This window comes from Cetorhinus maximus, unplaced genomic scaffold (assembly GCF_964194155.1).
Source record: "Cetorhinus maximus unplaced genomic scaffold, sCetMax3.hap1.1 HAP1_SCAFFOLD_483, whole genome shotgun sequence".
Lineage (NCBI taxonomy): Eukaryota > Metazoa > Chordata > Chondrichthyes > Lamniformes > Cetorhinidae > Cetorhinus > Cetorhinus maximus.
The window spans coordinates 256934-273284 of record NW_027596425.1 but is presented as its reverse complement, the minus strand read 5'-3'; the positions used below and the strand labels follow the sequence as shown (position 1 = coordinate 273284).

The 16351-nt window shown below is 58.2% G+C and overlaps 1 protein-coding gene across 1 annotated transcript in view; it reads right to left on the bottom strand.

Annotated features, from left to right (window-relative positions):
• Positions 1-2383: 2383 nt before the first annotated feature.
• The window catches only part of LOC144673821 (hyaluronan and proteoglycan link protein 2-like), a 28204-nt gene continuing 14236 nt past the window's right edge, over positions 2384-16351 (bottom strand). Inside the window, exons 2-5 of the mRNA XM_078535470.1 lie at positions 13244-13594; positions 11341-11457; positions 5281-5466; positions 2384-2691 (exon numbers count right to left, since the gene is read on the bottom strand). Of these exons, the coding sequence (XP_078391596.1) occupies positions 2405-2691; positions 5281-5466; positions 11341-11457; positions 13244-13594 (941 nt within the window). The 3' untranslated portion in view covers positions 2384-2404. The remainder of the gene's footprint in view (positions 2692-5280; positions 5467-11340; positions 11458-13243; positions 13595-16351) is intronic.

The following is a 16351-nucleotide window of genomic DNA, read 5'->3' as shown; positions in this document are numbered from 1 at the left end:
GGAGAGGTTGAGTAGGTTGGGCCTGTGCTCATTGGAGTTTAGAAGAATGAGAGGTGACCTTATTGAAACATATAAGATTCTTAGGGGGCTTGACAGGGGAGATGCTGAGAGGTTGTTTCCCCTTGTGGCAGAGTCTAGGACCAGAGGGCATAATCTCAGAGTAAGGGGTCGCCAATTTAAAACAGAGATGAGGAGGAATTTCCTCTCTCAGAGGGTAGTGAATCTGTGGTTCTCTTTACCGCAGAGGGCTGTAGATGCTGGGTCATTAAGTATATTCAAGGCTGAGATAGACAGGTTTTTAATCAGTGAGGGAATCAAGGGTTATGGGGAAAAGGCAGGAAAGTGGAGTTGAGGATTATCAGATCAGCCATGATCTCATTGACTGGCGGAGCAGACTCGATGGGCCAAATGGCCTACTCCAGCAGCCATGGTCTAACTGCACGAGTCTGGAGGGGCTGCCTGGCCTCCTCCTGGCCCTTAGTTCCGATGACACAGGGGGGGTCGCTGCAGTGGGATGTCCCCTTGAGTGACCAAGGTTTGGGGCTGGGCTCCTGCTGACCTGACGGCAGGAGGGGGGTAAAAAGCCTGGGAAGTGACCGGTACTGGTCTGCTAAACAGCTTTAAAATGGAACTCCAGGTCAGACCAGTCGTGACCATTTCCCTGGTTTTACTGACTCTCCATCCTGGGGGTGAAGCCCGTCCTTTCTATGAGGGGGCCCTGCTTTCTCCCTGCCAAGCACGGCCCCTGTGCCCGCTCTTGGGAGCTGGGGCAGCTGGTCAAGGGTGGTGACCCTCGGCCAACTCCCTCCCCCACCTTACCTCACGTCTGGGTTGGGGTCCGCGGAGTCGGCTAACGGTGGGGGCTGAGCCCTTGCTGATCTGTCGGTCGCCCCACCCCTAACCCCACCACCCAACCCCCTCCCCCCTCGGGTGTAACTCTTTTGGAGTTAAACAATTAAACTAAATTAACAAAATAAGGGATAAAATAAACACAGCCCCTAAGTCAGGTCAGCTGTAAAACTAAGGACAAAGATTAAAGGAAACTTACAAACATTAAACCAAAATGTGATTAAAGGGGTCGATAAAACACCCCAGTCCCCGCGGTGCCCACCGAGCACGGAGGCCTCGATGGTGCCGGCAGACACCGTGTGCTCCCTCTCCAGGGACGTAGTCGCGGAAGAGGGACAAACAATCGGGCGGGACGACCCCCTCGATCGTCCGCTGCCTGGACCTGTTAATGGCCAACTTGGCCAGGCCCAGGAGCAGGTTCATGAGGATGTCCTCCTCCTTCCCGCCCCACCCTCCCTCCCGGGTGTAGGCGGAATTAAGGCAGGGCCCGTTCCATTGGCTGTGCCGCCCGTGGATGGTGTAACCCACTGTGGTCATGTGCAGAAGCCCCTACCACCACCTGCCAATGGTTTAACCCCCCCCTGCCGCCACCCACCCCGGTCATGTCCCAGCAGTGCCCCCCCCCCGCTCCCCAACCCCCACCTTGTGTATGCGCTGCTGCTTTCCAACCCCCTTGGGAGCACTAGCCTTCCTGAGGTGGAGTGTCGCTTTAAGGCCAAATTGAAACTCCCGAGCCCCACAACCAGAGCAGGGGAGAGGGCATATGTTGGGGGGGGGGGGGGGGGGGGGGGGAGAGGGGAGGGGGGAGTCAAGGTTCAAACCAGTGAGCCACCCTCGTTCACTGAGCCTCCCCCTCCTGCTCCTTTAAGAGCGCCCCGAACACCGTCTGATCGTTCAGTCAGCGGCTCCTGGTATTCCCGTACCAGGCTCGGATGGGGGGCGGGGGAGGCTGTGCGGTGGGGGGGGGGGGAGGTGGGCGCTGCCACTGCTCAGACAGGTGGGCCAGCAGGAGTTACAGAAAAAGCAGCAGCGACAGGAGAATCGGCAATGACAGGCGGCTAGAACAGGCTCGAGGGGCTGAATGGCCTCCCGCACAGTTCCGAATACTGAAACGTTGTTGAGAGTCCAGTTAGACACGAATTCAACCCCGTCCGGAGAACACGAGATGAAAATAGCAGGAATTCTGCCCCGAATCGGCAGAGTCCCAATTTCCGCCTCCCGACATTCCTACACGATGCATTTCCTCTCCCCTCGGTGCTCCCTCCCTTTCTCCCCCTCTCCCTCCCCCTCTCCCTCTCTCCCCCCTCTCTCTCCCCCTCCCATTCTCCCTCTCCCCTCTCTCTCCCCCTCCCCTTCTCCCTCTCCCCTCTCTCTCCCCCTCTCCCTCTCTCTCCCCCTCTCCCCCCCCCATCTCCCACTCTCCCCTCTCTCTCCCCCTCCCCTCTCTCTCCCCTCTCTCCTCTCTTTTCCCCTCTCCCCCCTCTCGCCCCTCCCTCTCGCTCCCCTCTCCCTCCCCTCTCGCTCCCCTCTCTCTGATTCCGGTGTGGGGGAGAGTTTACCGCTGCTTGTAGCAGTATACACCATACTCGCGCTGCGACAGGCTGGGGAAGCCCTGTGTGCGCACTCCGGGCTCCAGGCCACCACACTGTGGCCGTGGGGAGACGATGGGGTACCGGACGCTTCCGTCCGCCAGCCAGCCAGGATCACAACGGTGCAGCCGCGAAAACATCCAGGCGCCGTACAGCTGGCCAACTTTGGCAATCGCTGCCCCTTCGCTCCGGCAGGCGTTCGAGCCACTGACGTAGTCAAATTTCATCGGATCTCTCCGGAAATACACATAACCTGAAAGTGAAATGAAGGGGTTAGATACAGAGTAAAGCTCCCTCTACACTGTCCCCATCAAACACTCCCAGGGCAGGTACAGCACGGGGTTAGATACAGAGTAAAGCTCTCCCTACACAGTCCCCATCAAACACTCCCAGGACAAGTACAGCATGGGGTTAGATACAGAGTAAAGCTCCCTCTACACTGTCCCCATCAAACACTCCCAGGACAGGTACAGCACGGGGTTAGATACAGAGTAAAGCTCCCTCTACACTGTCCCCGTCAAACACTCCCAGGACAGGTACAGCACGGGGTTAGATACAGAGTAAAGCTCCCTCTACACTGTCCCCATCAAACACTCCCAGGGCAGGTACAGCACGGGGTTAGATACAGAGTAAAGCTCCCTCTACACTGTCCCCATCAAACACTCCCAGGACAGGTACAGCACTGGGTTGGTTACTGAACTTTATTTTATCAATCCCCAGAGACTGTTGGATTTTAAAAACACGATTTGGGGAGAGCAGACAACACATTTATAAGAGTCAGGTGTAAGGTCTTCATGCTGTCCAGAATTTTACAGCCCCTCCAGCAGCGTATTATTCCCGCCAATGGGTGCGGTGAGCTGTTTAAATCTCCATTCAGTTCGGAGGGACCATAATATCCCGCTGGGCAGGATGGTCTGTAAAATCCTGGCCGATGGGGGTTTCAGGGATCCTCAGGTGAAGTTCCGTTCCCTGCCAGCCGATGGTGGTGTAAGGATGCCTGTTCCCAGCCACAATAACACAGCCTCGAGCTGAGAAGGTGCCGTGAGAGAGAGACTGAGGGCAAACATTTAAAAATAATCTCATTTAAAATGAAGACCAAAGACTTGCATTTGTAAAGTGCCTAGAAAACAGTAAAATGTCCCAAGGTCCCCTCATGAGGAAGGATATTAGGGTCAGGCGAATAAAAGCTCGGTCAAAGAGGTCAGTTTTAAGGAGTGTCTTCAAGGAGGAGAGAGGGGTGGAGAGGTTTAGGGAGGGAATTCCAGAGCTCAGGGCCCCCCCAGGCAGCTGAAGGCACGGCCGCCAATGGTGGAGCGATGGGAATTGGGGGATGGGCAAGAGGCCGGAATTGGAGGAGTGCAGAGATCTCGGAGGGTTGTAGGGGCTGGAGGAGGTTACAGAGATAGGGAGGGTGTAGGGACTGGAGGAGGTTACAGAGATAGGGAGGGGGTGTAGGGACTGGAGGAGGTTACAGAGATAGGGAGGGGTGTAGGGGCTGGAGGAGGTTACAGAGATAGGGAGGGTGTAGGGACTGGAGGAGGTTACAGAGATAGGGAGGGGGTGTAGGGACTGGAGGAGGTTACAGAGATAGGGAGGGGTGTAGGGCTGGAGGAGGTTACAGAGATAGGGAGGGTGTAGGGACTGGAGGAGGTTACAGAGATAGGGAGGGGTGTAGGGGCTGGAGGAGGTTACAGAGATAGGGAGGGGTGTAGGAGCTGGAGGAGGTTACAGAGATAGGGAGGGTGTAGGGACTGGAGGAGGTTACAGAGATAGGGAGGGGTGTAGGGGCTGGAGGAGGTTACAGAGATAGGGAGGGGTGTAGGGGCTGGAGGAGGTTACAGAGATAGGGAGGGGTGTAGGGACTGGAGGAGGTTACAGAGATAGGGAGGGGTGTAGGGACTGGAGGAGGTTACAGAGATAGGGAGGGGTGTAGGGGCTGGAGGAGGTTACAGAGATAGGGAGGGGTGTTGGGGCTGGAGGAGGTTACAGAGATAGGGAGGGGTGTAGGGGCTGGAGGAGGTTACAGAGATAGGGAGGGGTGTAGGGGCTGGAGTATGTTACAGAGATAGGGGTGAGTTTTGGATGGGCTGAAAGTCTGTTCTTGGTGGAAGCAGGGGAACAGTTTTTGGGGTGACAGATGAGGGCTTTCACATCCACAATTAACACAAGTATTATCAGCCATTGAGGGAGAAAGGCATGTGTCCCTTTAATTGGATGAGTGGCAATTGGAATGGATCTTGCTGCTTCATGTGGATGGCCAGGTTTCTATGGTTACCTAGACTGTGAGTTAATTTAGGCTGGGAAATCACACCAGGCCTCTCACACATCCCAGCTTCAAACACCCACGTGGAGATTTGCAGTGAGTGATGCCTTCCCTGCTGAATTTCCCTATTGTCTCTCCCCCAAATATTGTACGTCTATTACAGGGGCCGGTTTTAAATAGAGGCACTGGCTTCACATTGGTGAGGGCCACACTGTCGGAGGGTCAGTACTGAGGGAGCGCTGCACTGTCGGAGGGTCAGTACTGAGGGAGTGCCGCACTGTCGGAGGGTCAGTACTGAGGGAGTGCCGCACTGTCGGAGGGTCAGTACTGAGGGAGCGCCGCACTGTCGGAGGGTCAGTACTGAGGGAGTGCCGCACTGTCGGAGGGTCAGTACTGAGGGAGTGCCGCACTGTCGGAGGGTCAGTACTGAGGGAGCGCCGCACTGTCGGAGGGTCAGTACTGAGGGAGCGCCGCACTGTCATAGGGTCAGTACGGAGGGAGTCCCACATTGTCGGAGGATCAGTGCTGAGGGGGAGAGGGGGAGGGTCAATCCCAGTGGTGGACGCTCCAGGGCTTTACCTTTGATGGCCGATGTGAAGCAATAGGCATCGTACTTGCCGCGCTGCTTGTCCCGTGGACCGTAGCTCCGGATTCCCGGGGGGAGAGCCTTACCCCCACAGGGGTTCCGCGGCTGGGTGACCGGGTAGTGGACCGTCCCATCCTCCAGCCAGCCCGCGTTGCACCAGTCCAGGCCCTTCAGCCACTCTGTTGGATGGAGCAAGGGCAAGTCAGCCACATCTCCAGACTTTACTGCCCCCCTCCCCCTCCCCCACCCCCCTCTCCACACCGCCCTCCTCCCCACCCCACTCTCCCCACCACCCCACCCCTCCCCCTCTCCCCACCGCCGCCCCCCCCCCCCCCCTTTCTCCCACCACCACCAGCTGCCCCACCCCACCCCATCCCCCACCCAACTCTCCTGTCCCAGTTCGGGTTGCGAGAGGGGACTGGGGGTCCCACGGGTGCGGATCGAGCAGTGACCTGGATCCATTGCAGCTTGTGGGATCTTGCTGTGCAGAGACCGGCTGCCCCGGGGTCCCCCAGGCGACGACGCTTCGGGAGGCACTCTAGGGAATTCTGGGGGCGGGGGTGGGGGGAAGGGGGGGTCACTGACGCCCTCTCCGGGCTGCATTCTCTCTGCTCTCACCCCCAACCCCACCTGACTCCCGTCCCATTGACCCTTGGGCAGCAGAAACATTTGCCGATGGCCCCTCCCCCATCCCATCGCCAACACCACCCACACCCCCCGCACCCCATCGCCAACCCCACCCACACCCCCCACACCCCATCGCCAACCCACCCACACCCCCCGCACCCCATCGCCAACCCCACCCCCATCACCAACCCCACCCCCCGCACCCCATACCCACCCCCATCACCAACCCCAACACCCCATCACCAACCCCACCCCCCACACCCCATCACCAACCCCACACCCCATCGCCAACCCCACACCCCATCGCCAACCCCACCCCCACCCCCCATCACCAACCCCACCCCCACACCCCATCACCAACCCCACCCCATCACCAACCCCCGCACCGCATCACCAACCCCACCCCCACCCCCCGCACCCCATCACCAACCCCCGCACCCCATCACCAACCCCACCCCCCACACCCCATCACCACCCCCCGCACCCCATCACCAACCCCACACCCCATCACCAACCCCACCCCCCACACCCCATCACCACCCCCCGCACCCCATCACCAACCCCCGCACCCCATCACCAACCCCACCCCCCACACCCCATCACCACCCCCCGCACCCCATCACCAACCCCCGCACCCCATCACCAACCCCACACCCCATCACCAACCCCACCCCCACCCCCCGCACCCCATCACCAACCCCCGCACCCCATCACCAACCCCACCCCCACCCCCCGCACCCCATCACCACCCCCCGCACCCCATCACCAACCCCACCCCCACCCCCCGCACCCCATCGCGACCCCCCGCACCCCATCACCAACCCCACCCCCCGCCACCAACACCCGCACCCCATCAACAACCCCACCCATCACCAACCCCACCCCCTGCACCCCATCACCAACCCCACCCCACCCCCCTCTCCCCACCGCCCCCTCCCCCCTACCCCTCTCCCCACCGCCCTCCTCCCCACCCCCCTCTCCCACCAAACCCCCCTCCCCCTCGCCGCCTCCCCCCCCTTCTCCCACCACCACCAGCTGCCCCACCCCACCCCATCCCCCACCCAACTCTCCTGTCCCAGTTCGGGTTGCGAGAGGGGACTGGGCGTCCCACGGGTGCGGATCGAGCAGTGACCTGGATCCATTGCAGCTTGTGGGATCTTGCTGTGCAGAGACCGGCTGCCCGGGGTCCCCCCAGGCGACGACGCTTCGGGAGGCACTCTAGGGAATTCTGGGGGCGGGGGTGGGGGGGAAGGGGGGGGTCACTGATGCCCTCTCCGGGCTGGAATCTCTCTGCTCTCACCCCCAACCCCACCTGACTCCCGTCCCATTGACCCTTGGGCAGCAGAAACATTTGCCGATGGCCCCTCCCCCATGGCCCCTCCCCCTCCCATCGCCAACCCCACCCACACCCCATCACCAACCCCACCCCCCGCACCCCATACCCACCCCCATCACCAACCCCAACACCAACCCCACCCCCAAAACCCATCGCCAACCCCACTCCCCATCGCCAACCCCACTCCCCATCACCAACCCCACCCCACCCCCCATCGCCAACCCCACCCATCGCCAACCCCACCCCACATCGCCAACCCCACCCCACATCGCCAACCCCAACTCCACCCCCCATCGCCAACCCCACCCCCACCCCCATCCCCACCCCCTATCGCCAACCCCACCCCCACCCCCGTCACCAACCCCACCCCCACCCCCCATCACCAACCCCAACCCCACCCCACACCCCATCGCCAACCCCGCCCCCCATCACCAAGCCCACCCCCACCCACCGCACCCCATCGCCAACCCCACACCCACCTCCCCATCACCAACCCCACCCCCACCCCCTGCTCCCCATCACCAACCCCACCCCCACCCCCCATCACCAACCCCACCCCCACTCCCCATCACCAACCCCACCCCACCCACCCCATCGCCAACCCCACCCCACGCACCCCATCGCCAACCCCACCCCCCGCACCCCATCGCCAACCCCACCCCCACCCCCCATTACCAACCCCACCCCCACATCCCATCACCAACCCCACCTCCACACCCCATCGCCAACCCCACCCCCACCCCGCATTACCAACCCCACCCCCACACCCCATTACCAACCCCACCCCCACACCCCATCACCAACCCCACCCCCACACCCCATTACCAACCCCACCCCCACACCCCATCACCAACCCCACCCCCCGCACTCCATCACCAACACCCGCCCCCCCCCCCACCCACCTGCCACCCAAACCCCCACCCCCTGCTTCCCATCGCCAACCCCATCCCCACCCCCCGTCGCCACCCAAACCCCCCCGGCTTCCCATCGCCACCCAAACCCCCACTCCCGATCGCCACCCAAACCCCCACTCCCGCTCCCCATTGCAAACTCCACCCCCTCCCCCCGCTTCCTATCGCCAACCACACCCCCACCCCCAGCTCCCCCCACTCCCCATCGCCAACCCCACCCACCCCAATGCCTACCCCACCCCACCCCCCACCTCCTGCTCTCATTGCTCCTCCAATCACAGCTCCCCTCTTTCTCCCGCTCTCACTGCTCCTCCAATCACAGCTCCCCTCTCTCTCCCGCTGCTCCTCCAATCACAGCTCCCCTCTCTCTCCCGCTGCTCCTCCAATCACAGCTCCCCTCTCTCTCCCACTCTCACTGCTCCTCCAATCACAGTCCCTTCTCTCCCGCTCTCACTGCTCCTCCAATCACAGCACCCCTCTCTCTCCCACTCTCGCTGCTCCTCCAATCACAGCACCCCTCTCTCTCCCACTCTCGCTGCTCCTCCAATCACAGCACCCCTCTCTCGCCCACTCTCGCTGCTCCTCCAATCACAGCTCCTCTCTCTCTCCCATTCTCGCTGCTCCTCCAATCACAGCTCCTCTCTCTCTCCCATTCTTGCTGCTCCTCCAATCACAGCTCCTCTCTCTCCCGCTCTCACTGCTCCTCCAATCACAGCTCCTCTCTCTCCCGCTCTCACTGCTCCTCCAATCACAGCTCCTCTCTCTCCCGCTCTCACTGCTCCTCCAATCACAGCACCCCTCTCTCTCCTGCTCTTGCTGCTCCTCTCGAGACTGAATCTGTGATTGGAGGATCAACCAAGGGCTGGAGGGTGGGAACCTGTGATTGGAAGTCATGGGGCAGTTATCCTGGCTCGTGCCCACCCCCTCCCCCCTCTCCCGCTGCCACCATGTGGGAAACGTTCGGCTGCCCTGTCACCAAGTGCTTGGAGAGTGTCCTGGTACATGAATCCCAAAATGTTAGCATGCTGGGAGAGCAGACAAATGGGATGTTGGTGTTTATTGCGAGGGGGAATGGGGTATAAAAGTGGGGATGTACAGGGTGTTGGAGAGACGACATCTGGAGCACTGCGTACAGCTTTGGTCTCCTTATTTGAAAAAGGATAGAGTTGTGTTAGGAGCAGTTCGGAGAAAGTTCACTCGACTCATTCCTGGGTTATCTTATGAAGAAAGGTTGGACAGGTTGGGCCTGTATCCATCGGAGTTTAGAAGGACGAGAGGTGATCTTATTGAAACACATAAGATCCTGAGGGGACTCGACAAGACACCGAGAGGATGTTTCCCCTTGTGGGAGAATCTAGAACCAGGGGACACAGGGCGGAATTTTCCGGTTCCAGAGACGGGAATCCCGCTGGCGGGAATGGAAAATTCCGCTCACAGTTTATAAGGGGTCTCCGGTTTAAGATGGCGATAAGGGAGAATCCTTTCTCTCTGAGGGTCGCTGGTCTGTGGAATCCTCTTCTCCAGAGAGCAGGGGAGGCTGCGGGTCTCTGAATATATTCAAGGCTGAGTTAGACAGATTTTTGATCGACCAGGGAGTCGAGGGTTATGGGGGGGTAGTGGAGTTGAGACCACAACCAGATCAGCCACGATCTTATTGAATGACGGAGCGGGCTCGAGGGGCTGAATGGCCTCCTCCTGCTCCTGGTTCTTGTGTTTTGGTGAAAAATGCTGCCATGTATGGGTGATAAATAGCTAACAACACAAGAACAACATCCACCCTGTCAAGACCCCTTGGGATCTTATATGTTTCAATCAAGTTGCCTCTTACTCTTCTAAACTCCAGCGATACAAGCCCAGCCTGTCCAACCTTTCCTCATAAGACAGCCCGCCCATTCCAGGTGTTAGACCTTCTGTGAACTGCTTCCAACACATTTACATCCTTCCTTAAATAAGGAGACCAATACTGTACACAATACTCCAGATGTAGTCTCACTGGTGCCCTGTATAACTGAAGCATAACCTCCCTCCTTTTGTATTCAATTCCCCTCCCAATAAATGATAACATTCTATTAGCTTTCCCAATTACTTGCTGTACCTGCATTCTAACCTTTTGTGATTCAGGCACTAGGACACCCAGATCCCTCTGCACTCAGAGTTCTGCAATCTCTCACCATTTAGATAATATGCTTCTCTTTTATTCTTCCTACCAAAATGGACAATTTCACATTTTCCCACATTATGCTCCATTTGCCAGATCTTTGTTCCCTCACTTAACCTATCCACATCTTTTTGTAGCCTCCTTATGTCCTCTTCACAACTTACTTTCCTACCCATCTTTGTGTCATCAGCAAATTTGGCAACCATCCCTTCAATCCCTTCATCCAAGTCATTTATATAAATTGTAAACAGTTGAGGTCCCAGCACTGATCCCTGTGGCACACCACTCGTTACATCTTGCCAACCTGAAAAATACCCATTTATGCCTACTCTCTGCTTCCTGTTAGCTAGCCAATCTTCTATCCATGCCAATATGTTACCTACTACGCCCTGAGCTTTTATTTTTCGCAATAGCCTTTGATGTGGCAAATGCCTTCTGGAAATCTAAGTACAGTACATCCACTGGTTCCCCTTTATCCACAGCATATGTGACTCCTTCAAAGAACTCCAATAAGTTGGTTAAACGTGATTCCTCTTTCACAAAACCATGTTGACTCTGCCTGATTACCTTGAAATTATCCAAGTGCCCAAGTTTCTCAAGGGAAACTAAGGATGGGCAATAAATGCTGGCCCAGCCAGCAAAGCCCACATCCCATGAATGAATAAAAAATTTTTTTTTCTCAAATTTGGATTGTAAATATGATTCCCAATTTATGTCTATTATAGGGAATATGTTAAGGAATGAAGGAAGGATGTTATCCTGAACTCCTCGGGTTAACTGCTTTAATAACTGGGACCAAGTTCGTGAAAATGAAAATAAAAGAGCCCCTGAAAACCAAAATGTAGCCCCCGAAAATCAAAAAATAGCCCTCGACAAAATTAAGCTGGTGGGTTTTTTTGTCTCAAGAAGAGCCATCGCAAAAGAAAACAATTATTCCACCCCCCAACCCCTCCCCCACCGAGTGCCGCCCACGCAGGGGGTCTGGTGATGGCACAGTGCGTTGCTGTCTCGCGCTCCTTACCTTGAAAGAGCTGCTGAAATGTCGCGAGTTTAGCGTCCTGGTCCTTGCACGCCCGCACGGCCTGGTAATAGTTGAACTGGTAGCGGCCCTTGTTCGGTTGGTATGGAAACACCACACCTGGCGAAAGAAGAGGCGGCCATTTTAACCACACCAGGCAATGGGGGAGGTGGCCATTTTAACCACACCTGGCAATGGGGGAGGTGGCCATTTTAACCACATCTGGCAACAGGAGAGGCGGCCATTTTAATCACACCTGGCAATGGGGGAGGTGGCCATTTTAACCACACCTGGCAATGGGGGAGGTGGCCATTTTAACCACACCTGGCAACAGGAGAGGTGGCCATTTTAACCACACCTGGCAACAGGAGAGGTGGCCATTTTAATCACACCTGGCAATGGGGGAGGTGGCCATTTTAACCACACCTGGCAATGGGGGAGGTGGCCATTTTAACCACACCTGGCAATGGGGAGGCAGCCATTTTAACCACACCTGGCAATGGGGGAGGTGGCCATTTTAACCACACCTGGCAATGGGGGAGGTGGCCATTTTAACCACACCTGGCAATGGGGGAGGCGGCCATTTTAACCACACCTGGCAATGGGGGAGGTGGCCATTTTAACCACACCTGGCAATGGGGGAGGTGGCCATTTTAATTTGCACATGACTCCTTTCTGGGAGGACATGTTGTTTTCTCTTGTCCCTACATCACCTGAACAGTCAATAGCCATGGGCAACCCCATACAATAAGTGCAACGAAGCTATTTGACCCGGGTGGGCCTCACAAACCAGCCCAATTCATGCCATCGCCCAACATCTAAGCTCTTGAATGGCAAGAGTGGGAATTCAAGGCTGATTTGCCGCTCCCCTCTTCCCTCCCCAGCCCCAGGGGACCGCCTCCCCACCCCCAGGCTGGAGTTCTGGGAATCGGGGATAGGGCCCTGCGGCTGTCCCGCCCTCTGCCCTCCCAGCCGGGTCGGCGAGCGCCACAGGCGACAGTCGAGGGACCGTGAAGAAATGACCCCGCCCCCAACCACGACCGCCACCCCCGCCCTCCACGCACCCCCCCCCGCCCCCAACCCCAAACTCCGCCCCCGTCCACTCCCCCTCCCCCTCCTTCTCGTCACGTAATTCAGCTCCGCCTCCCCCGCCTCCTTCGTTACGGAAGGCGTGACGCGGCTGGGTTTCCATGACACCGGGGCCTAGTCCCCTCGGATAGGCCTGGTCGAGGAGGCGGGATGGGCGGGGCGAGGAGGCGGGATGGGCGGGGCGAGGGGGGGCGGGATGGGACGGAATGGGCGGGGCAAGGGGGGGCGGGATGGGACGGAATGGGTGGGGCGAGGGGGGGGCGGGATGGGACGGAATGGGCGGGGCGAGATGGGACGGAATGGGCGGGGCGAAAGGGGGGCGGGATGGGAAGGAATGGGTGGGGCGAGGCTGGGCGGGATAGGACGGAATGGGCGGGGAGAGATGGGACGGAATGGGCGGGGCGAGGGGGATGGGCGGGGCGAGGGGGACGGGCGGGGCGAGGGGGGCGGGATGGGACGGAATGGGCGGGGCGAGGGGGGGATGGGACGGAATGGGCGGGGCGAAGGGGGAATGGGACGGAATGGGCGGGGCGAGGGGGGAATGGGACGGAATGGGCGGGGCGAGGGGGGCGGGATGGGCGGGGCGAGGGGGGATGGGACGGAATGGGCGGGGCGAGGGGGGGCGGGATGGGACGGGTGGGCGGGGCGAGAGGGAGGTGGGATGGGACGGATTGGCGGGGCGAGAGGGGCGGGGCGGAATGGGCGGGGCGAGGGCGGAATAGGCGCGGCGAGAGGAGCAGGAGCGCCGGCCTGGAAGCCCAGGTGGGCCGAGCACCGAGTGTCCGGGTATCCCCGCGGCCGAGGCCCCGCCTCTTACCGTCCAGCTGCAGCTCGACCAATGCGCTGTCGTCGTCCACGCCGTTGATCACCTCGCACTTGTACTTGCCGGAGTCGCCCAGCCCGACGTCGGCCAGCAGCAGGGACACGTCGTACTTGTCCAGCCGGCGGAGGAAGGCCCGGCCGGCGAAGGCCCCGTAACCTTTCTGCTGGTGGCTGTTGGCGATCAGGGCGATGTTCTCCTTGGGGGTCCGGCCCAGCTTGACCCACTTGACCCGGTACTCGCTGGGCACCACCCGCAGGCGGCAGGGCAGGGTGGCGTTAGCGCCTCGCTGTGTCCGGATCACCCGCAGCCCCGACTTCTCCAGGTACCTGAAGCTGCCCAGCAAGGCTGGGGGGGGGGGGAGACAAGAGGGGGAGAGTTAGCGGAGCTGGGACTGCAGCAGGCCATTCGGCCCCTCCAGCCTGTGGCGCCCCTCATTTCCTCTCTATCTCAGCTCCATCTGCCCACCTCAGTTCCAGAACCTTCCATACTCCAACCCAACAAAACACCAGTTTGAAAGGTTCAGTTGACCCCTCCTCATCCCCCAACTCCCCCAACCCAATGGCTTTTTGGGCAGAGAATTCCAGATTTTCTACCCCCCCCACCCCCCCTCTCCCTCTTTTCCTGTGAAGGACTCGCATCATCTTCCCTGAACGGCCCACTGCTCATTTTAACATCCGACACGGTCCCCATCAAACACTCCCAGGACAGGTACAGCACGGGGTTAGATACAGAGTAAAGCTCCCTCTACACTGTCCCCATCAAACACTCCCAGGACAGGTACAGCACGGGGTTAGATACAGAGTAAAGCTCCCTCTACACTGTCCCCATCAAACACTCCCAGGACAGGTACAGCACGGGGTTAGATACAGAGTAAAGCTCCCTCTACACTGTCCCCATCAAACACTCCCAGGACAGGGTACAGCACGGGGTTAGAGACAGAGTAAAGCTCCCTCTACACTGTCCCCATCAAACACTCCCAGGACAGGTACAGCACGGGGTTAGATACAGAGTAAAGCTCCCTCTACACTGTCCCCATCAAACACTCCCAGGACAGGTACAGCACGGGGTTAGATACAGAGTAAAGCTCCCTCTACACTGTCCCCATCAAACACTCCCAGGACAGGTACAGCACGGGGTTAGATACAGAGTAAAGCTCCCTCTACACTGTCCCGATCAAACACTCCCAGGACAGGTACAGCACGGGGTTAGATACAGAGTAAAGCTCCCTCTACACTGTCCCCATCAAACACTCCCAGGACAGGTACAGCACGGGGTTAGATACAGAGTAAATCTCCCTCTACACCGTCCCCATCAAACACTCCCAGGACAGGTACAGCACGGGGTTAGATACAGAGTAAACTCCCTCTACACTGTCCCCATCAAACACTCCCAGGACAGGTACAGCACGGGGTAAGATACAGAGTAAAGCTCCCTCTACACTGTCCCCATCAAACACTCCCAGGACAGGTACAGCACGGGTTAGATACAGAGTAAAGCTCCCTCTACACTGTCCCCATCAAACACTCCCAGGACAGGTACAGCACGGGGTTAGATACAGAGTAAAGCTCCCTCTACACTGTCCCCATCAAAGACTCCCAGGACAGGTACAGCACGGGGTTAGATACAGAGTAAAGCTCCCTCTACACTGTCCCCATCAAACACTCCCAGGACAGGTACAGCACGGGGCTAGATACAGAGTAAAGCTCCCTCTACACTGTCCCCATCAAACACTCCCAGGACCGGTACAGCCCGGGGTTAGATACAGAGTAAAGCTCCCTCTACACTGTCCCCATCAAACACTCCCAGGACAGGTACAGCACGGGGTTAGATACAGAGTAAAGCTCCCTCTACACTGTCCCCATCAAACACTCCCAGGACAGGTACAGCACGGGGTTAGATACAGAGTAAAGCTCCCTCTACACTGTCCCCATCAAACACTCCCAGGACAGGTACAGCACGGGGTTAGATACAGAGTAAAGCTCCCTCTACACTGTCCCCATCAAACACTCCCAGGACAGGTACAGCACGGGGTTAGATACAGAGTAAAGCTCCCTCTACACTGTCCCCATCAAACACTCCCAGGACAGGTACAGCACGGGGTTAGATACAGAGTAAAGCTCCCTCTACACTGTCCCCATCAAACACTCCCAGGACAGCTACAGCACGGGTTAGATACAGAGTAAAGCTCCCTCTACACTGTCCCCATCAAACACTCCCAGGACAGGTACAGCACGGGGTTAGATACAGAGTAAAGCTCCCTCTACACTGTCCCCATCAAAGACTCCCAGGACAGGTACAGCACGGGGTTAGATACAGAGTAAAGCTCCCTCTACACTGTCCCCATCAAACACTCCCAGGACAGGTACAGCACGGGGTTAGATACAGAGTAAAGCTCCCTCTACACTGTCCCCATCAAACACTCCCAGGACCGGTACAGCCCGGGGTTAGATACAGAGTAAAGCTCCCTCTACACTGTCCCCATCAAACACTCCCAGGACAGGTACAGCACGGGGTTAGATACAGAGTAAAGCTCCCTCTACACTGTCCCCATCAAACACTCCCAGGACAGGTACAGCAAGGGGTAAGATACAGAGTAAAGCTCCCTCTACACTGTCCCCATCAAACACTCCCAGGACAGGTACCGCACGGGGTTAGATACAGAGTAAAGCTCCCTCTACACTGTCCCCATCAATCACTCCCAGAACAGGTACAGCACGGGGTTAGATACAGAGTAAAGCTCCCTCTTCACTGTCCCCATCAAACACTCCCAGGGCAGGTACAGCACGGGGTTAGATACAGAGTAAAGCTTCCTCTACACTGTCCCCATCAAACACTCCCAGGACAGGTACAGCACGGGGTTAGATACAGAGTAAAGCTCCCTCTACACTATCCCCAATCAAACACTCCCAGGACAGGTACAGCACGGGGTTAGATACAGAGTAAAGCTCCCTCTACACCGTCCCCAATAAAACACTCCCAGGACAGGTACAGCACGGGGTTAGATACAGAGTAAAGCTCCCTCTACACTGTCCCCATCAAACACTCCCAGGACAGGTACAGCACGGGGTTAGATACAGAGTAAAGCTCCCTCTACACCGTCCC